General features: G+C 36.4%; 1 protein-coding gene across 2 annotated transcripts in view; it reads right to left on the bottom strand.

Moving 5' to 3' along the window:
* PPA2 (inorganic pyrophosphatase 2) overlaps nucleotides 1–22,520 on the bottom strand; it is a 1,020,900-nt gene that overhangs the window by 58,072 nt on the left and 940,308 nt on the right. For both annotated transcript variants that reach the window (XM_050791496.1, XM_050791497.1), the window contains 3 exons: nucleotides 22,219–22,272; nucleotides 19,600–19,719; nucleotides 10,916–11,002 (listed from right to left, as the gene is read on the bottom strand). In XM_050791496.1, the coding sequence (XP_050647453.1) occupies nucleotides 10,916–11,002; nucleotides 19,600–19,719; nucleotides 22,219–22,272 (261 nt within the window). The remainder of the gene's footprint in view (nucleotides 1–10,915; nucleotides 11,003–19,599; nucleotides 19,720–22,218; nucleotides 22,273–22,520) is intronic.

Genomic DNA, 22,520 nt, shown 5'->3' with positions numbered 1-22,520 from the left:
CAAAGTGCTGAAAACCAGTGACAATGACAGAGAATAAATCTTAAAAGGAGATAGAGGGGAAAAAAGATTACATAAGGGTATGTTGATCAGAATGACAGCCAATTTCTCTTTAGAGGCAATGTAAGCCAGAAGACAAAAAAATGAAATTTTTAAAATTCTTAAAAACACTACCAACCTAGAATGCTGGGAATCAGAAAGACTTTGCAAAGGGGAAAGGGGGACCCTTCTGGGACGATGGAAATGCTTCATATTTTAATTGAAGGAGGAGGTTATGTGTGTGTATACATAGGTCAAAACTCACTATATACTTAAAATGAGTACACTCTATTGTAATATATGTTATATATATACACATAATGACTTAAAGTTTATTTTAATGGTTAAAAACAAAATAGAAAGTTGCTTCCAAGATGTCTGAATAAGAACAGCTCTGGTCTACAGTTCCCAGCAAGATCAACGCAGAAGACAGGTGATTTCTGCATTTCCAACCGAGGTACCTGGTTCATCTCACTGGGACTGGTTGGACAGTGGGTGCAGCCCACGGAGGGTAAGCCGAAGAAGAGCAGGATGTCGCCCTACCTGGGAAGCACCAGGGGTCGGGGGATTTCCCTTTCCCAGCCAAGGGAAGCCGTGAGTGACTGTACCTGGAGGAATGGTGCACTCCTGCCCAAATACTGTGCTTTTCCCACAGTCTTCACAATCAACAGACCAGGAGATCCCCTCCCATGCCTGGCTTGGTGGGTCCCACGCACATGGAGCCTTGCTTGCTGCTAGCGCAGCAGTCTGAGATAGACCTGGGACGCCGGAGCTTGGTGTGGGGAGAGGTGTCCACCATTACTGAGGCTTGAATAGGCGGTTCTATGCTCACAGTGTAAACAAAGCCACAGGGAAGCTCGAACTGGGCGGAGCCCACCGCAGCTCAGCAAGGCCTACTCCCTCTCTAGATGCCATCTCTGGGGGCAGAGCATATCTGAACAAAAGGGAGCAGCCAGCTTCTCCAGACTTAAACGTCCCTGCCTGACAGCTCTGAAGAGAGCAGTAGTTCTCCCAGCATGACGTTCAAGCTCTGATAACAGACAGACTGCCTCCTCAAGTGGGTCCCTGACCCCTGTGTAGCCTGACTGCAAGATACCTCCCAGTAGAGGCTGACAGACACCTCATATAGGCAGGTGCCCCTCTGGGACAAAGCTTCAGGCAGCAATATTTGCTGTTCTGCAGCCTCTACTGGGGAAACCCAGGCAAACAGGGTCTGGAGTGGACATCCAGCAAACTCCAGCAGACCTCCAGCTGAGGGGCCTGTTAGAAGGAAAACTAACAAACAGAAAGGAAATAGCACCAACATCAGCAAAAAAGTCATTCATGCCAAAACCCCATCCGCAGGTCACCAACATCAAAGACCAAAGGTAGATAAAACCACAAAGATGGGGAGAAACCAGAGCAGAAAGGCTGAAAATTCCAAAAACTAGAACGCCTCTTCTCCTCCAAAGGATCACAGCTCCTCGCCAGCAATGGAACAAAGCTGGATGGAGAATGAGTTTGACAAGTTGACAGAAGTAGGCTTCAGAAGGTCAATAATAACAAACTTCTCCGAGCTAAAGAAGCATATTCTAACCCTTCGCAAGGAAGCTAAATCCTTGAAAAAAAGTTAGACAAATGGCTAACTAGAATAACCAGTGTAGAGAAGAGCTTAAATGACCTGATGGAGCTGAAAACCACAGTACAAGAATTTTGTGAAGCATACCTAAGCGTCAATAGCCAATTCGATCAAGCAGAATAAAGGATATCAGTGATTGAAGATCAAATAATGAAATAAAGAGAGAAGACAAGATTAGAGGAAAAAAGAGTGAAAAGAAACGAACAAAGCCTCCAAGAAATATGAGACTACATGAAAAGACCACTACGTTTGATTGGTGTACCTGAAAGTGACGAGGAGAATGGTACCAAATTAGAAAACACTCTTCAGGATATTATCCAGGAAAACTTCCCCAACCTAGCAAGGGAGGCCAACATTCAAATTCAGGAAATACAGAGAACACCACAAAGATAATCCTCAAGAAGAGCAACCCCAACATATATAATTGTCAGATTCACCAAGGTTAAAATGAAGGAAAAAATGTTAAGAGCAGCCAGAGAGAAAGGTCAGGTTACACACAAAGGGAAGCCCATCAGACTAACAGCGGATCTCTCGGCAGAAACCCTACAAGCCAGAAGAAAGTGGGGGCCAATATTCAACATTCTTAAAAGAATTTTCAACCCATAATTTCATATCCAGCCAAACTAAGTCTCATAAGTGAAGGAGAAATAAAATCCTTTACAGACAAGCAAATGCTGAGAGATTTTGTCACCACTAGGCCAGCCTTACAAGAGCTCCTGAAGGAAGCACTACACATGGATATAAACAACCAGTACCAGCCACTCCAAAAACATGCCAAATTGTAAAGACCACTGATGCCAGGAAGAAACTGCATCAATTAATGGGCAAAATAACCAGCTAGCATCATAAAGACAGGATCAAATTCACACATAACAATATTAACCTTAAATGTAAATGGGCTAAATGCCCCAATGAAAAGACAGAGTGGCAAACTGGATAGAGTCAAGACCCATCAGTGTGCTGTATTCAGGAGACCCATTTCATGTGCAAAGATACACATAGGCTTAAAATAAAGGGATGGAGGAAGATCTACCAAGCAAATGGAAAGCAAAAAGAAGCAGGAGTTGCAATCCTGGTCTCTGATAAAACAGACTTTAACCAGAACTCATGTTCTAACTCACAAGTGGGAGTTGAACAATGAGAACACATGATACATGGAGGGGAACATCATACACCGAGGCCTGTTGGGGCTTGGGGGCTAGAGGAGGGATAGCATTAGGCGAAATACCTGATGTAGGTCACGGGTTGATGGGTGCAGCAAACCACCACGGCACACATATACCTATGTAACAAAACTGCATGTTCTGCACATGTAACCCAGAACTTCAAGTATAATAAAAAATAAAAAATAAATAAACGGAAAAACCTCAATTGAAATGGAAGAAACCACGAACAGGCAATTCACAGAAGAAATGAAAACAGCCTTTAAGGGTATAAAAAGATGCTCAAGCTCATTCATGATATAACTACCTTGTGGTTTAAATTAATATCCTTGCTTAGTGTTTGCAGAATTCTCACACAATAGGTAAGTTGCCTGTCATTTTGATCTTCTCCTCCATATTTTGCTTTCTCTGTTCTGGAGGAAATTTCTCTGGCTGCCAGACCTAAGTCTACAAAGGGGATCATTTTTCTTATTCTATCCAGAGGAATCAGCAGTTGAAGCAAAACTTTTAATTTCATTCCACTGAACAAGCCTGGAAATTATGGACATAAGACAGCCTAGGCAAGTGTGGCTGGAAGTGCATTATTTTATTACCAAGAAAATTTAAAGATAAATGAGAATCAAAGATGACCAAGAGGCAGAATACAAGGAATGAGTAGATGACAGTAACTAACTAAGCTGGCACATCTTCCATTGGCAATACTACTCCAGTCACTGGCAGCTATCATCAATGAACCTGAGATTTTCAATATGTGTATAACTTATTCCCTTATGCCTACCTGCAAAGTTTCATATAATGGTCAATATTCCAAAATTTAAAAGTTAAGAAAAATGTCATTTTAAGGTCTAAGAGCATTTTTTTAATTAACAAATCAAAATCTCATCACATTATGTAAGTAAAAACAATCTATATATTTAAAAAATTAGGCACCAAGAAAGTGGACCTGTTTACAGTTTCAACCTATTGCAATCTGTGCTGAAACTGAAGTTATTTACATGTCTTGAAATTTAAGATATCCACTAGGCCTAGAAGCTCACACTAAATAGAAAATAAAACCATTACATAATATAAACTTGCTTCCTCCTGCTTGAGGGGAAAAGAGACCTGAGAATCCTTTTAAATTGCTTCATAGTACCTTTTTTACAAACCACATTTATCAGTTACTAGTGAAAAGTAAAACATAATGGAGTAAAGCCTTAAGAAAATAATAAATGATATTGACAAAACAGGTTTCGCAAAATACTTCAAAAATATTTTAAGAGAAATCCAGAAATAGTGTGACTTAAGCAGATGTTCCATGTGCTTAAGAAAGTTATTTCAGTGAGGCTCCCTCAAGCTGCCAATGTCAAGTTTATATGCGTGCATTCTTTCTATACATCCTTTTATTTTTAAAGGTTTGGTTGGCTATAGATTTTCACTGTAAACCTGGAATTTGAACACATGCTTCAGAACAAATTTCTTCATAATTCAAAATGCAGTTTCACATTTAGAAAACAAGGTATGTAGAAAAAAAGTCACTTCTCTGTCCTGAAATTATTTATTTTGAGGGAAAAAAACCTAGAATTTTAAGTCATAAAGTCAAATAAATCCTGTCAGAATATTTGGAAGTTGATTCTAAAATATTAACATAAATCTGTATGGAATTGTAATTAGCTAACACAACTAACGTGACTGTATATACTAACTGAAATCTGAATTCCAGGGGAATATACACAATTATATTAGACTCTTACATGTTTAGCCTCTATTAAGTACTCAGCTCTATATTAGGCACTGTGTATTAAAAGAAAGAATGAATTGTTCTCAAGGATTTACAGTCTTAATTTGGGTGACTTAGATACCTCAGGGCAGAAAAGAATATAAGACTGAACACATAGTGAGTTTAAACATGTAATATCAACACTATATGCCTCATTTCTCATAGCTGTGCCTTCTTCATTTCTAATGCCACTGCCCTGATCTAGGAACAGAGAGTCAAGGTAGGTTCTCCAATATGATAAAAGGACAAGATAGAGGCTAACAAATCAGAAGACTATAACACTATAGACATGAGGTAATTTGGATCTAGATTAGAGACGTGACAGTGGATAGTCTAGATAAGGGTAGTGAAATATTTAAAAGGAAAAACAAATAGTACACAAGGAGAAAAGAAAATGATTTACCAAACACATACTGTGTGACGGGCACTAGAGGATATCTTCTATGGGTACCATTTTATTCTTCACTTACAAAAACTAGTGTAGAGTGTAGATATTATCCCCATCTTGGAAATAAAGATACTGGGATTCACAGCAGTTAAATAATTTTTGCCTGAGACCACAGAACTAGTGAATGGAAGACCTGGGATTCACACCCCAAACTGAGCCAAAACTGCTTCTCTTGTCAAACTGTACTAAGAAAGCGGATCAGTCCTTGCCTGAGGACAGAAGGTTGGGAATGTCAAAGGAAGAGATTACAAAGAAGTGTAAGAAAACATTTGGGGGTGATAAATATGTTCATTTTCTTATTTTTGATAATAATTTTGCATGTAATTATATCAAAACTCATCGATTTGTGTACACTTTAAATAGGTACAGTTTATTATATGTCCATTATAACTCAATAAAGCTAGAAAAAAATCTACTTCACATTTATGGCTAAAACTATTTTTTTTTAAATGCATTACTTTCTTGGATAAAATAATTATTCACATTTGTTTAAGATGAAATCAGACATAAGCTTGTTTTAATTTTAAAAAATCACAATACCATTTCACTACCACTAGGATGATTGCTATAAACCAAAAAGGGAAAATAATGAGTACTGGTAAGGATCTGGAGAAACTGGAATCCTTGAATATTGTTCGTGGGAGTTAACATGCTGGGGAAAACAATTTGGTGGTTCCTCAAAGAGTTAAATTCAGAATTACCATATGACCCAGCAATTCCACTCCTAGGTGAATAAAATGGATAAGAGTATTCAAACAAAAACTCGTACATGAATGTTCATAGTGGCGCTATTCATAATAGCCAAATGGTAGAAACAAGCCAAATGCCCATCAACTAATGAATGGAAAAGTAAAAGGTAATATATCCATCAGTGGACTATTATTCACCCATAAAAGGGAATGAAGTGCCAATACATGCTACAACATGATGAATCTCAAAAGCACACTAAGTGAAAGGGGCAGATACAAAAGGTTACATATTATATGAGACCATTTACATGAAATATCCAGAATAGGTAAACCTATAGCATAGAGACAGTAAATCAGTGGTTGCCAGGGGCCAGTTAGAGAATGAAATGGGGAGTGACTGCTAATGGGGATGGGGTTTCCTTTTGAGGTCATGAAATGTTTGGGACTAGACAGATACAGGTGATGGTTATACAACACTGTGAATGTATTAACTGCCACTAATTTTAATGTATACTTTAAAATGGTTAATTTTATGTGAATTGAACCTCAATTTAAAAATTAATCACAAATTATTTTTGATGATAATGAAGGTTGTTATATACATGTCAAAATGAACCATAATAAAACAGCTCCTATCCCTTAAGTCCTCTCTCGAAACTGTTATCATTAAGTGAATGGTTCACTTCTTTCCAATAGCTACCTTCAAGTTTATTCTATAATGAACAAAATGCTTAATTTTTTGTGTTTAACTACAAAATTGATCAGATAATTTCTTAAAAATGTCAATCAAAAAATACAAACATTTATCAAATTAAAGCAAAAGAACATAAACTTTAATGCAGCTGATTTAAATCAAGACTTGAATTTAATCAAACGTATCTTAATAAAGCAAATCTCAAAAATTAGAATTTTGTCATTTTAAATAATAAAAGTTGAAATCATATGGCTATAACCTGCAAATTGTAAAGAATATAAATAGGATGGATATAAATATGTGGATCAATTCTCACAAATATTAGCAGTAGAGGCAGAAGAGGATAGGGCAAGCTTGTCCAACCCACATGCCCTATGGGCAGCATGTAGACCAGGATGGCTTTCAATGTGGCCCAACACAGATTCATAAACTTTCATAAAATATTGTGAGATTTTATTTATTTATTTTTTAGCTCATCAGTTATTGTTAGTGTTAGTATATTTTATGTGTGGCCCAAGACAATTATTTTTCCAATGTGGCCCAGGGAAGCCAAAAGATTGGACACCCCTGGTATAGAGACTAGGAACACAGGCTCCAGGACAAGATACCTGGATTTCAATCCCAATTCTGCCAACTTACTAGCAATGTAAGTTTGGGGAAATTACTTAACTTCTTTGGAATATAATTTTATATTAAATTTGAAAATAAAAATACCTGTTTCACAAGGTAGCAGTTTTAAGAATAAAATGAGATAATCCATATAGAGTACCTCAAACAATGGTTTACAGACTAGTACTTTACTATAAGCATCAGTATTAAGGTTTGGGTTCCTAAAGGAAATCATTCATTTTTCCCCTTACCATTCTCAGTAAACAAAAATGCTAGGAGAAATTTTTTTTTGAAAAGTATGTGCCTCATGAAGTATATGTATCTTAAAGGATCAAAGACAAGGAAGTAGATTTTCTGAGGGATACTTTATATGTTATTTCCTACAGTGATCTAATTCTATAAAAGGGCATGTAACCATTGTTTATAGCATTCTTAAAAAAACACCAAACCTCTGATTTCTTAACCTGCTTTTCTATTTCTTAATAGAAAAAGAAGTTTCATCTTTCTTAGTCTGCAAATTACAGGTAAACAACTAAGCTGCTTCCACTACAAAATTAGACTCCTACTTGAAAAACTACAGAAAGATGTCTCTGGAGATGGAAAATGGGAGATGTGCAGACTTATATGGGCTCCTCTGAACTGATACTGGCACCAACTCACAGAAGCCACTGTGTGATTAGCTCAGCTGCTCTTTTTGCATGCCTCCAGGGGTTAATAGCTAAAGCTACATCTGTGGAGGAAATATAATGACAACACTATCCACGGGAAAAGACATTATAAACAAAGAATTTCCCTCTACAGTTGAGGTACAGGCTGGATCATATTTAGAGAGGGGGGTTTAGCTGTGGTAGTATGCCATTCTATTTATTTATTATTATTTTTTTGAGACTCAGTCTTACCATGTGGCCCAGGCTGGTCCTGAACTCTTGGGTTCAGGAGATCCTCTTAGCTTGCCTCCCAAAGTGCTGGGATTACTAGCATAAGCCACTGAGCCCAGATTGCTCCATTCTAACAGGGGCATTAACAGAGATGATCTAGTGAAAAGTAACCAGAGTGGAAAATAATCTAGAAACTGTCAGATAAACAACTAGAATAAAAAGCCTGGAGAACAGAAGGCTTCGGGAGGGTATGGTATATTGGACCAAAAGACATGTAAGATCCTTTATAAAACAAAAATGTTCAAATTTGAAGTTATCACATAATTGCCAGTTTAAAGTCGGCTATACTGGTTAACACACTAGATACACTGGATGAGAGGGTCTCAGCCAAAGCCAATGTTGCCCTCTAGGGGATATCTAAAGCCATGGAGAATGCCATGAACTCGGGAGGCGGAGCTTGCAGTGAGCCGAGATCATGCCACTGCACTCCAGCCTGGGCGACAGAGTGAGACTTCTGTCTCAAAAAAAAAAAAAAAAAAAAAAAAAAAAAAAGCACATTCTAAATTATTTTATCTATTTTTATTCACAAAATTTACTTTAAAATTTCAAACAATATAAGAACAGGTAAGACATGTATGGGTTATAAAGCAAGCAAGGAAGCATGCCCAGCAGATTTACCAAGTTGCCTCAGAATGAGACACACCCTTTGACTTCACATGCAACAGAAAGGCACAGTTTTATTTCAAACAAAGCACTGTTTTGCTGTAACACTGTTAAAAACTAGAAAGGAAAACTCAATCAAACCAAAAAAGATGCTTAGGAATAAATGGTAGAATTCTTACAAAACCACCACACTTCAATTCAATCCAAATCAATTCAACAAATCTATGCTCAAAGTATAACATTTAGTTTTCTTAGACACTGAATAAGCAATACAAAAATCCCTCAAGGGACTTACAACATTAAAGTTTTCTATATCTGTGGTTCTAAGTCTGTTACCAACTTCCAGGACTCTGCTTCTTTCCCTCTGCCTATTAACAATGTGGTGTTAAAAGAGACTTCCTACCACTATGTTTCTTACAGCTGATTCAACCACTCATCTCATAGCCAGGCATGAAAGAAAGGAGCATACCACTAACAAAGAACCATTCTTTAGATGGTAATCATATATTTATTTCATATTCAGTAAATATTATTTCAGGTCTTATTAACTAAAGGAATAAACTGCTCTGGCTATAAGATGCAAGGATGATACGCATATTCATGAAGTGTTCCATATTCTTCACCCAGATACAAGAAATTCAGAGAACACTTGAGAGATACTATGCAAGATGAATATCACCAAGGCACACAGTCATCAAGGTCTATCCTAAATATACATGCATGCAACATCAGAGCACCCAGATTCATAAAACAACTACCACTAAACCTAAGAAAACTGAGCAATACAATAGTGGGAGGCTTCAACGCTCCACTGGTGCTCTTGTGTCCTTTAAAAGCACATTAAAAAGGTAACACAATTCATCATGATCAATTCATCATGATCAAGTAGGGTTTATTCCATATGAATTCAATAGATATAGAAAAAGCATGTGATAAAATCCAACATTCTGTCATGATAAAAACCTTCAACAAACTAGGCACTGAAGGAACATACCTCAAAATAATAAGAGCAATGACAAACCTATATCACATTACTCAGCAACAAATTATACCACATACCTGTAGTACTGGTATAAAAATAAACATGGTACTGGTACAAAAATAAACACATAGATCAATGGAACAAAACAGAGAACAAATACATGAAGTCACATACCTATAACCAACTGATCTTCAACAAATAACAAAAAAAAAAAAAAATGGGGAAAGGAGACTCTATTCAATAAATGGTACTGGGAAAACTGGCTAGCCATAGGCTGAAGAATGAAACTGGACCCCTACCTCTCACCACATACAAAAATTAACTCAAGATGGATTAAAAACTTAAATGTTAAGATCTGAAACTATAAAAATTCCCAAAGAAAATCTAGGAAAAACTCTCTGGATATCGCCTAGGCAAAGAATTTATGATGAAGACCCCAAAAGCAAATGCAATGAAAACAAAAACAGACAAATGGGACTTAAACTAAAAAGCTTCTGCATAGCAAAAGAAATAATCAACAAAGTAAACAGCCTACAGAATGGGAGAAAATATCTGCAAATTATGCCTCCAACAAAGGACTAAGACAACTCAAACAACTCAACAAGAAAAAAAAAAAAAATTAAAAAGTGGGCAAAGGCCATGAACCGACATTTAAACCACATTGAGATTTTTTACATGCTGGTTTCTGAGCTCTACACGATTAAAGATAAGATGTTATTCTAGGAGTGAGAAAAAACGGGGAAGAGTTGAATGTCTGCAGAGAACAAGAAATAGTAACAATAAATGTAGTAGAAAATAGAGAAAGAACTAACCAAAGACATATAGAAGGATTGATGGGTAGCATCAATTTCTGAAATTGTGGATTTTGTTTTTACTCAGTAGGATGTGGCAACCTGGAAGCAGGCACACAGAGACAGAAAAAGTATCAGATGACTTTCATGAGAATTGAAGTTTCCATCTAAACAATAGGCAAGGAAGGTGAAGACAGGACTTGGCAAATTTTTCCATACAGGGTCAGATGGTAGATATAAAATAATAAAATAATAATAAAAGGCTTTGTAGACCATACAATCTCTGCTACAACACCTCAACTCTGCTGTTGTAGTATAAAAGCAGTCACAGACAGTATGTACATGAACAGGCATACCTGTGTTACTTATATAAACAGGTGTTAGGCTGGCTTTGACTTGTTACAGGGCTATAATTTACCAACCCCTGGTTTAAGACAAGAAAGTGAAGATAAAAAGAGGGACTGATAACACAGAAATCAACAGGCTTGAACTCTGAAGAGCTGAAGAACTAGAGGCTAAAACGAAATTTTATGGCATGAATAAACCAAAACTCATGTTAGAATTAATACAGTCTATAAAACAAACCTTTGAGCCTATTTCACAAACATCAATAGGATCATTATCTCCAAAGCAGTTCGTGCTCTTATCTTTTTCACCGGGATCTTCCCAAGTCTAAAATTAAAAAAAAAAAAAAAAAAAAAAAAAAAAGCAGAAATGTAACTTAATACTATAATGTACTTTAATCTTTCCACATAATCACAAAGTTTTATAGATAACAATAATCCGAAGAAAACATTATCAGAAATTACATAGGCACAAGGCCAACAGGCCAGTATGTCCCTAAGGATCATAATAATTAAAACAGATGTATAGTATTTCCTCCCTCTGTCTCTCAATTGTCAGTATAATTGCATCTGCGAGTGGGTGGTATATCCAGACATACTCATCTTCCAAGTTCAGTCAGGGAATAAATTCACATTCACTTTTAGAGTTTCAGTGGATGTTCCCACTGTCTGTGCCCTTGTTTCTGTGTTTCCACTGACTGCCTCAACTGTGGCTTCCGTCATTCACTGCTTCCTTTGACGTGGTAACAGCACAGGGATCTAAATTATTAAAAGGAACCCAGTTTTTCCTTTATAAACGAAAGGACAAAACACTACTAAAGAAAATTAAAACCTATTTTGTCTCATTCATTCCATTAAAAAATCCTCTACCTGTCAAATCTCAAGGACCTTGATAAAAACATGAAAAGACATCAATTCTTTACTTTACTGGCAAGATTAGTTACAAAATAAATACATGGGAATTTTTATAAATGAAGACCATAATAGAAATTTGCTAGTAAGATTAAAGATCCCTTCGGCACTACCTCTCCCAAAAAGCCTCAGAATTGCCTGATTCTAAATGGAACTGTAGAAGTTCCCTAAAATTATTTGCTTTAAATTCAAATTAAAAGGGATACAGAGACTGTCATCCCAAGATTCAGATTATCATTATTATCTAAGATTTCAGGTTATCTAAGTTTATTTCCTTTAATTTTATACAAATAATTACAAATAAACTTATTTACAGCTAAGCATTAGAGAAATTCCAATATTTTCCTTCTAGTACTAATAATAGTTTATTCAGAAATAACCTGGCCTAACTTTATCTTTAAAAAAAATTAATAAATGAAGTCCAACAACATTTCACTGCCCCCAACACTAATACTACCAAGAAAATGTAAGAATAACCACAATTGTTAATCTTACATACTGGCCATAGGTGACAAACACTTTCTAGCTAATATATACACACACAACATATACATATATACATACATACTGCATGAATAATGTACCATAACGAATTCCACTTTATAGACAAGTAAATTGAAACACAGTTTAAACTTGCACAAACTCATGGTTTCTAAATGGTAAAGACTGTATTAGAACTCATGCTACTAATCATTATTTTTTATGTGCAAATTATAACAACAATTGAATGGCATTTATTTCAAATATAACCCCATCTACTTCACAGTTCTCTTCTTTTAAATACTTTCTCTTACTCTGAGAATCTCCTAGGTAACTTTCCTATAGAGGTTCTGTTCTTCCCTAGTCTTCCCTTTACTGCTTCTTTTTTTCTATTAACAGGCATTCACTCATACAGTAAAATATTTATTGAGTACCTATTTCGGGCCAGTAACAGAGATGTATAGGGAACAGTCAATGACATGGAGAGTGTCATGTTAACAAATGGTATGGCATTTGTGACAAACACTATAAAGGTAATCTTAATGTGCTGGGGAAACCAAGATGGGACACCCAGGTATAATCAGAATCAAACAACCTACTGCAGAATCAGAAAATATCTGAGAGGTTCCTCCTTGCTAATGCAGAAATCCTACCTCATAATTTTCCTTATCCCTACTCCCACTTCCAAGAGAACAAATGTGACAAGCTAGAAGTCCCGTTGGCTTAAAGGAAAACATCTAGATTCTACCACAAACTATCTTGACTAAACCATCTACATCCGTTTCTTCAGCTACTAAGAATGGCTTAAATAAGAGGACCTTTTTTTTGTTTTCTTTTTCTTTTCTTTTTTTTTTTTTCCCCAGGCAGAGTCACACTCTTCTCTCCCAGGCTAAAATGCAGTGGCACGATCTCCGCTCACTGCAACCTCCGCCTGCCAGGTTCAAGGGATTCTCCTGCCTCAGCCTCCCAAGTAGCTGGGACTACAGGCGCCCACCACCACGCCTGGCTAATTTTTTTTGTATTTTTAGTAGAGACAGGGTTTCACCATGTTAGCCAGGGTAGTCTCAATCTCCTGACCTCATGATCCACATGCCTCGGATTCCCAAAGTGCTGGGATTACAGGTGTGAGCCACTGCGCCCGGCCAATAAGAGGATCTTTAGACACATCCTAGCCCTAAAATGCTAAGATTGTTAGTGCTCATTCACAATCTGCATGAATGCTACCAGTGAATAGGAAGCCCACATACTTATGACCTACTTAGGACAATTTTGGTGGGCATTAAATTTTTTTTTAAAGTCCTTCCTCACACAGAGACAAACACTGTCTTGACATTAACTTGGTTGTGGTGGATATTTCCGTTGGTTGGTTGGTCCTCAGAACGCCAATTTCAACATTACCTAGCAATATGGTTACATACGTTGAGGAATTAAGTACCCAAGTAGAAAATTATTAAACTCTACAATATTGTTGTGTTTAGGGCCAATTCTTCATGATTTTACTTACCAGCAAAAATACCAGACTGGTTCTCTTTATTTCCAACCTTTAATACTCTGCATCTACAGACCTCACTTTTTACTACAAAAAGAGATATACACTAAATCACCTCTAATTTAACTTGAAAATACAGTATAATTTCAACAGGAAAGGAAATCCTGACAAATTTAAGCTTTGGGTATGCCCTCTTGTGGAGTCTTATGTGTACAACTATTAACAGACAGACAACTAGAAAAGAACAAACGCTGAAGAAGAAATATCAAGAAGCAGAAGTTCAAAATCTTAATATTGGTTTCACAAAAATGACAAAAGATTAGCTTCCAGACTTTAGAAATAATTTTGACAACTAAATAAGAAAAAGGGAAACCCAACTAAAATGGGCTGAAGATATGAACAGATAATTAAAAGAAGGGGAAACATGAATGACTTATAAATTTATGAAAAGATACCTAGTCTGATCAGAGAAATGCTAAAATCACAGTAAGATACTATTTCAAAAACCTAAAAATCTTATAATCTAAAATATTAGTAAAGATGTACGTTATCTGGAACCCTATATACTACTGGCAGGAGTATAAATTGTCACAACTTCTTTTTTGTTTGTTTGTTTTGAGACGGAGTCTCGCTCTGTTGCCCAGGCTGGAGTGCAGTGGCACAATCTCGGCTCACTACAAGCTCTGCCTCCCGGGTTCACGCCATTCTCCTGCCTCAGCCTCCCAAGTAGCTGGGACTACAGGCGCCCACCACCACGCCCAGATAATTTTTTGTATTTTTAGTAGAGACGGGGTTTCACCGTGTTAGCCAGGATGGTCTCGATCTCCTGACCTCGTGATCCGACTGCCTCAGCCTCCCAAAGTGCTGGGATTATAGGCGTGAGCCACCGCGCCCGGACCCCTTTTTTTTTTTTTTTTGAGATGGAGTCTCACCTTGTCACCCAGGCTGGTGTGCAGTGGCTCGATCTCGGCTCACTGCAAGCTCCAACTCCAGGGTTCAGGCCATTCTCCTGCCTCAGCCTCCCGAGTAGCTGGGACCACAGGCGCCTGCCACCAGGCCCGGCTAATTTTTTGTATTTTTAGTAGAGAAGGGGTTTCACCGAGTTAGCCAGGATGGTCTCTATCTCCTGACCTCCTGATCTGCCCACCTCAGCCTCCCAAAGTGCTGGGATTACAGGTGTGAGCCACCATGCCCGGCCTGTCACAATTTCTTTTATAAACAATCTGGAAATATTTAGTAAAGTAAAATAGTTACACAACTCATAATTTGACTAACAGGTATATAACTATATATACTATCTATCCAGACAAACTTTAGCATGGACTCAAGAAAGACAAAACAGAAAGCTACACACAACCTATCAACAGGAAAACAGTATTATAGAAAAGATGTTTATAAAGCTATAAAAATGAATACATCAGAACACACATATTATTGTTATACCCTAAAACAAATCTTCTCATTTTCATGCAGGTGTTTGTGATTATTACCTTACGATCTATAAGTATTGGTGAATACATTTGTAGTCACCACGCCCTGGTCCTTAGGTCTCTTAAAAAATCCCTGAATCATACAAAGCCATATATAAAGGTGGTTCTTAAGAATATCTTCCTGATTAACCAGCATTCCTATCACAAGTCAAAGGAAGAAAGACCTCTGACTTTCCCACTACCTTCGCCTTTTTATTTTTTAAGAGAGGGTTTCACTCTGCCACCTAGGCTGAAGAGCAGTGGTCTGACCATAGCTCACTGCAACCTTAAACTCCTGGCCTCAACTGATCCTCCCATCTTGGCCTCCCAAAGAACTGAAATTACAGGGATAAGCCATTATCTATGCTTTCCCAGCTTCAATTTGGAGCAAAAGCCTCTACCAGTGTTTTTACTACTAGCAGCTAACATCAGTAGCAGAAGTGTCATCATCATTGAGTTAATATTATTAAGAACTCACTACGGGGCCAAACACCTCTGATCAACTCATTCAATACTCACAATACCCTTGTGGGGTAGGTAATATGATCATCCACATAAACAAACAGGCCTAGAGAGATTTAGTCATTTGTCTCAGGTTATAAAGCTAGTAAGTGGTACTACATATTTGATTGGGGAGGTCAATGAACCAAATCTATAATTAAGCACAAAGTAAACATATCAATACTAGATTAAGACTGAAGAAATTTTGAATTTAAACTGAATCTAGTCTTTTAATATTTGCCAGACAGGTATTCTAAATATTCACTCAATGAGATGTAACACTGAAATAACCCATTATATGTGGGCAACAGGAATAAAATGGTAGGAAGACAAAGATGAATTTTTGCCCAGGCAAGCTCCAATTTTGAGGAAGGCATTATTAGGAGTGTGGGAGATGCTATTCAGGTTAACAGTCTAGACAGCTCAAGGTCTGAATAATGATGGCATACTGATGAATCACAAGCTAAGTGGATAGACTACTACTTAACAGTATTCTGCTGCTTAAATGTTCTTCCAACCACACAGTTGGCTTCGTAACTGCTCTGAACAAGTTTCTTGCTGCTACAAGACAAATCACAGAACAGCAAAAGTACCCACACAAGCCTATGAAACAAATGTGACACACATACACGATGCATTAATTTATTCATTTCATAGTTATTGATCACCTACTCCATGGCAGGCACAAAACAGACAGAATCCCTGCCCTCGTGAAGTCGGCATTCTAGCTGGGAGAAATTAACAATAAACATAATAAATAAATTATATAACAGGTTACAAATTGGTAGTTGTTATGGAAAAGGGAAAAAAGAAGTATGAGACGGGGAATGGGAGTAGGGTTAAAAGTTTTAAAGGATGGTTGGCAGATACCATAAAGAAGATGACTTAAGGGCAATTTAAGGAAGCCATGTGCATACCTGGAAAGGAGTGTTCCAGGGAGAGGACACAGTGAAGGTCAGGGCCTGAGACAGGAGTGTGCGTCAAGCACCAGAGTGCCAGTGTGGAAGTGAAGCAGAAGGCAGAAGGAGAGTTGAAGATGAGATTTAAAAGGTAAATGGGACCGGGGCTGGCTTTCATTTTAACAGGGTCATGTCTGAACATCGACAATCAAGAAAAAAAAAAAAAAAATTAGGTAGAGCTACCCCTTCCCATAAGCAACTGGCATGATTTCAGCATTCTTAAAAACATCATTCAATTTAGTTTCTTTGATAAATAACTAACTTATATGCAATTTATGGTGTATTCTTTCCCTGAAGACTTCACACACACATACACACACACACACACACACACACACACACACACACTCTCTCTCTCTCTCTCTCTCTCTCTGTCTCTCTCTCTCTCTCTCTCTCTCTCTAAGATCAGTCAGGTTTAAAAAAATAGTACAGATCTCCGGTTGAAAACAGCAGAGAGAATGCAGGTCTATTTCCTTTCTTTCACTTCCATTCTAGACACATTGACTTCCTTTTTGATACTCACACATGCTAGGCCTATTTCCACCTCAGGACCTTTATACTTGCTGTTTCTTGTTGGACTGTTCTTCCTCTACATGTCCACACTACTTGTTCCCTCACTTCCTTTAGGTCTTTCTTCAAATAACACCTTCTCACTGAGATTTTCTCCCTGTCTAAATTGCAACAATCCTAACATTCCCTAGCCCCATTCCCTGCTTAAATTTTGACACACTTACCACCACCTGAGATTTTACTTGGGGTTTATTTTGTTTACTGTCTGTTTATCTGACTAAAATAAAAGCTCCAGAAAAATATATGTCACTTTTTATCACTGTTTTACCTGCAGTACTTATAAGAACACCTTGCAAATACACAGGCCTTTAATAAATATGTACGGAATGAATGAACAGTTTGGTGAAGGCCTGGTGTGGACACAATGAGGTAAGTTAAAAACACTGAAGAAGACTTTGTAGTGGATAGAAGTGAGAAAGGAGGAATGCTGCAAAATGAGGATAGAGAAGTAAGCAGAAGCCAGATCACGCAGGGTTGAGTAGCAATGTTAAGAATTTTGTATTTTATCTTTTAAGCGACAGGAGACCATTAAAGCATTCTTGTACAAGAAAAGCATCTGCAAATTTGTGTTTTAAAAAATATCAATTTGGATGTTGGATGGAGTATGAAACTTAGGTAGGCAATGGTGAATGCAGGGTGAATACTGAATTAAGGGACTACCACAGTCTAATTCTGTTTTATTAATTTCTATTAATAAATTAAGAACTACCATACCTGCCAGATTAATACCACTGCATAACATCTTGAAATTCAAACACATCCCGAGGAGTACAGAAGTTTGGCAAGACTTTAAACAGAAAACTAGAGAAGTTTCTTTTGCATTTACCTACATTCCTCCCCTTCTCTCCTTCCTGTCAACAGGTTTGTTTTCTTATTTTTTTCATAATTTTAAATTAGTAGATGAATTAGTAGTGCCTATTATACCACATCATAACCAGCAGTTTAGTTGTTGATTGCCCCAATCAGACTACAAATAACTTTAGGGAAAGAATCATACGATAATAAAAGTACCAGTCTTAATTATAATAATTGATTACTACATGTTACACACTATTCGAATGCAGTAACTCATTTAATCTCAACACAAAGATAAGAAGTATTTTATGTTCTCCATTTTACAGATGAAGAAAATGAGGAAAAGTATCTTTCCCAAGGTCACATCACTAGAAAGTGACAACCTCACTCCCAAACCGACATTTTCCAGTCACTTATTATAAGGCCTTGATGTTACATCTATATCTCATCCGTCTTTTATATTCCCAACACCTAATATCCTGCCTGGCACATAAATGCTTAATAAATGTTTAAAGAAATAAATACATGCACTATAGTTTATTCTCTAGCTCCTCTACTTACTTCTCTGTTTCTGTCGGTCTCTAATTCACTGGCTTATTCAGCATTCCCCTCATCCACACATTTCCTACAGGCTGCATCCCCTAAGCTTCAGAGAACTTTCGCAACCTTTTGCTGTTGGGTCAAATGGCATATCTATTGAGGTACCTGGAGAGTTAGGAAACCTGCTTTCATGGTTTCCACAGGCATTCTCATTCTTAGCACATCACTTTAGAAGTGCCCATTTTAACCAAGAATGTATCCATGTGAGTGGTCTAACTGAATCAGAGACAGCCTGACTCTTTAGAAAACAATTTTTTTTAAATTTTCCTGTGAATGTTTATTCTACACAGGCAGTTGCTTATTCATGTTGGATAAAACAAGACCTCTCTTCTCTGATATTTCCCCAATACCATCTTGAAATTTCATGCAAAATAATAAAATAAATAAAAATATAAAAATTAAATTTCCAGACAGATGGTCTACGGTTTTTATAAACATAAAGGCAGATGGTTCTCTGTGTCCCCAAAACCTAGAATTTTGATTCTGCATATTCTGAGTTTTACTCACTAAATAATCTGGAAGAGTTACCTCTTTCCGGGAATGAGGAAACATGAGAGAAAACCAAAAGAGGTAAAGAAAGGAAGAAAAGCAAATTGTTGTTATTCTCCAATAGGAATGCTACCTTACCATTATTTAGCTCGTTTTCTCTGCTTTCTACTTAAAAATTATTAACTCATAACAGTAAATAATATAAGTTGTGCAATTCAATTTACAACAAGTTCCAGGAAAAAAGGTAATAATTTAACACATTCATCTGTTAAAGTTTAAAATATAAAATTCATGCTATCATATACAAATGCATATAAAAGCCTAACTTGTCATGTTCAAAGGAATGACTGTAGATAAAGCCTCGCTTAAAAGTTTTTCACTGACACTTAATAGCCACGACCAGAAAAAAAAAGTATTCAAAATGTTAAATGTGAACATTCCATATGCCTGACTCCAAGAACTTGAGTATAGACATATATGTGGTTTCAAACAAAAATTTATTGATATACTAAAACTCCATCCACATTAATAAATTCCAAATTTACAAACCTCTCCAAATGACGTGTCCTCAGAACCAATTTAAATTCAAGTAGTTCACAGGATTTATAAGGCAATTTTTTCAGACGACAGGAACGTTTTACCATTGTAACAAAAATGTTACCTGAGGGAGGGTACCATAATTCCATATATAACCCTTGTAAGGGAAGATATTCGCCACATAGCGTAGCTTTCCATCCTTTACATATTGTTTAATGGGATTCAGTGGTTCTTCGGTGGCAATCTAAGCAAATCACAGAAGGAAAAAAAGGAGACGGGATAAGAAATAATTAATTCTACATCCAAATAGTACTTTTAAAAATCTGCTATTTTCAGACTAAACATTCATATTCCAACTTAATGATCAAAGGTGCTTTAAAAGAAATTAAGCCAGCTCTTACTACTAATTTATAGCACTCTATGAGAAACTGTTTGGAAAGGAAACACCAGATTATATATTTAGTCACTCTATTATTTATGTACTCCATTATTTCTAACACAAATAATAAAATGATTGAGATGGCAAGAAGATAAAGATTAATCAACTTGCCTTTTGTTACTAATCTCAGGCTTTATTACCATCAATATTATGATAATAAAGCTAACTCAAAGATTCCTACCATATATTCAATAGTGAAATGCTGAAAGCCTTTCCTCTAAGATTGGGAAAAAGAAAAGGATGCCCACTTTTGCCACTTTTATTTAACATACTATTGGACATCCTAGCCAGAGCAATTAGGCAAGAGAAAACAAAAAAAGGCATCCAAAGTAGGAAAGAAAGAAGTGAAACTGTCACTGTTTGCTGATGATATGATCTTATATATAGACAACTCTAGAGACTCCATCAAAAAAATTGGAAATAATATATAATCAACCTAAGTGTCCATCAACAGATGAATGGATAAAGAAAATGTGGTACATATACATAATAAAATAGCACTTGGCCTTAAAAAAAGCAGAAAATTCTGTCATTTGTGACAACATGGATGAAACCGGAGAACATTATGGCAAGTGAAATAAGCCAGGCGCAGAAAGACAATATCTCATGTTCTCACCTATATGTGGAATCTAAAAAATTGAACTCATAAAAACAGAGAGTAGAATTATGGTTACAGAGGCTAAGGGTAGGGGGAATAGGGAAATGATAATCAAAGGATAAAAAATCTCAGGAAGAATAAGACTTTTTGTTATTGCGACAACAATACAACTTGATAAGTATAGTTAATAACGTACTAAGAGTAAATTTCAAATGTTCTCACCACAAAAAATGGTAAGTATTTAATGTGACAGATATATTATTTAGCTTGATTTAGTTATTCCATACTGTATTCATAAGTCATAATGTCACTTTGTACCCTATAAACATATACAATTATCAATTGTCAATATAAAGTTAAAACATCACCAAAAAGGAGACTCTCACCAACTGATTTGATTTCAAAGTTAGTTTTCTTCTTCTTCTTTTTTTTTTTTTTTTTTTTTTTTTGAGACAGAGTTTCATTCTGTCACCCAGGCTGGAGTCCAGTGGTGCGATCTCAGCTCACTGCAACCTCTGCCTCCCAGGTTCAAGCTAATCTGGTGACTCAGTCTCCTGAGTAGCTAGGATTACAGACATGCATCACCATGCAAAAAGTTGTGCCCAGCTAATTTTTGTATATTTAGTGGAGACGGGGTTTTGTCATGTTGGCCAGGCTAGTCTCGAGCTCCTGGCCTCAAGTGATCTGCCCACCTCGGCTTCCCAAAGGGCTGGGATTACAGGTGTGAGCCACTGCACTCAGCCTCAAAGTTAGTTTTCTATCAAGTATATTCATATTGCTATTTTTAAAAAGTATGCTATATAGGAAACAAAAAAATAAGCCATGTTGAATGAAGAAACACTCCTTAAGTTAGGTAGATTCTCACAGATCCTCGGATCCTACACCTAACTGAGGTAGAGTAGCAAGAATGATGAAAGATTATACACGAAACAACACCAAAAAAAAATCTAATATCTTTACTTTTTCCTATTAAAGTGTTAACAAAAAATACTGCCAGGACCTGATGATAGTACTGACAATTCTCTTCCAAATATAAATTCTGAAAAATATACACCTACATAATAATGCCTAATTAAAATACTTAAAATAATATTTGCTATCACACCCAAAGTTATAGAAGGTTTATATAACTAAACCAAGTAACATAAATTAACTTTCATTTAGAACTATAAGGAAGCTTACCTAACTGAAGAAAGCACAAGAAAATTCTGAAAAGCAAAAGGGAAGTTCTTATAGGTTCATTTCCCAGAAAAATTAAAAAAAAAAAAAAACAACAAAAAAAGCTAACCAGAAAAACAGCAGATGCTCTGTGATAGTCAAAAATTGAGTAAACCAGGAAATGATTTATTTCCTGGTAGAATAAAATCTAAAGGAGAATTGAGTCCTAAGAAATTAAAATTGCCATCGGCCCCAAAGAAAAGTTTCAGTTGCATCTGTGAACCAAATATATCTCAGAATCTACTTAAATAACCTTTAAAAGTATTTGCCATTTTCATAGGAGAAAAAAAGAAAATTAATATGTATATAACAAACTGAGAGGCAAAATTGAAAAAAAAGAAAAAAACTCTCTAAAAAACCATAAAGTATATACTTAGCTTTATTTTTCTCAACTATCCCAAATTGAAAATATTATGCCAAACAACTTACAACAAAGTTTTATATCATTATAATCATTTTGGTTGTATATTAATAAAGTATATTGGTACCTCCATTTTAGCATTTGTCCACCGAGGTATTTCTACAATCATATTAAACAGATTCTGCAGTTAAAAACAAAACAAAGAGAGAACATTAAAAATTTGACCTTTTATTTTTTCCCTTACCTCCTTTACAAGAATGCTTTAGATGCTTCTCCCCCACAAAAAAAAAAAAAAATGTTTACAGTCTCCATCAGACATCTACCTATGCCTTAAATTTTTTCTAGAAATTAGAGTTGTCTAAAACAAAGCCAAATTTAGGCCACCATGTCACTTGAGCACTAATACACAGTGTCAGAGGTTACTGAGAA

This window comes from Macaca thibetana, chromosome 5 (genome assembly GCF_024542745.1).
Source record: "Macaca thibetana thibetana isolate TM-01 chromosome 5, ASM2454274v1, whole genome shotgun sequence".
NCBI classification, from domain to species: domain Eukaryota; kingdom Metazoa; phylum Chordata; class Mammalia; order Primates; family Cercopithecidae; genus Macaca; species Macaca thibetana.
The sequence above is the reverse complement of the archived record's forward strand: the minus strand, read 5'-3'. Positions and strand labels throughout refer to the sequence as shown.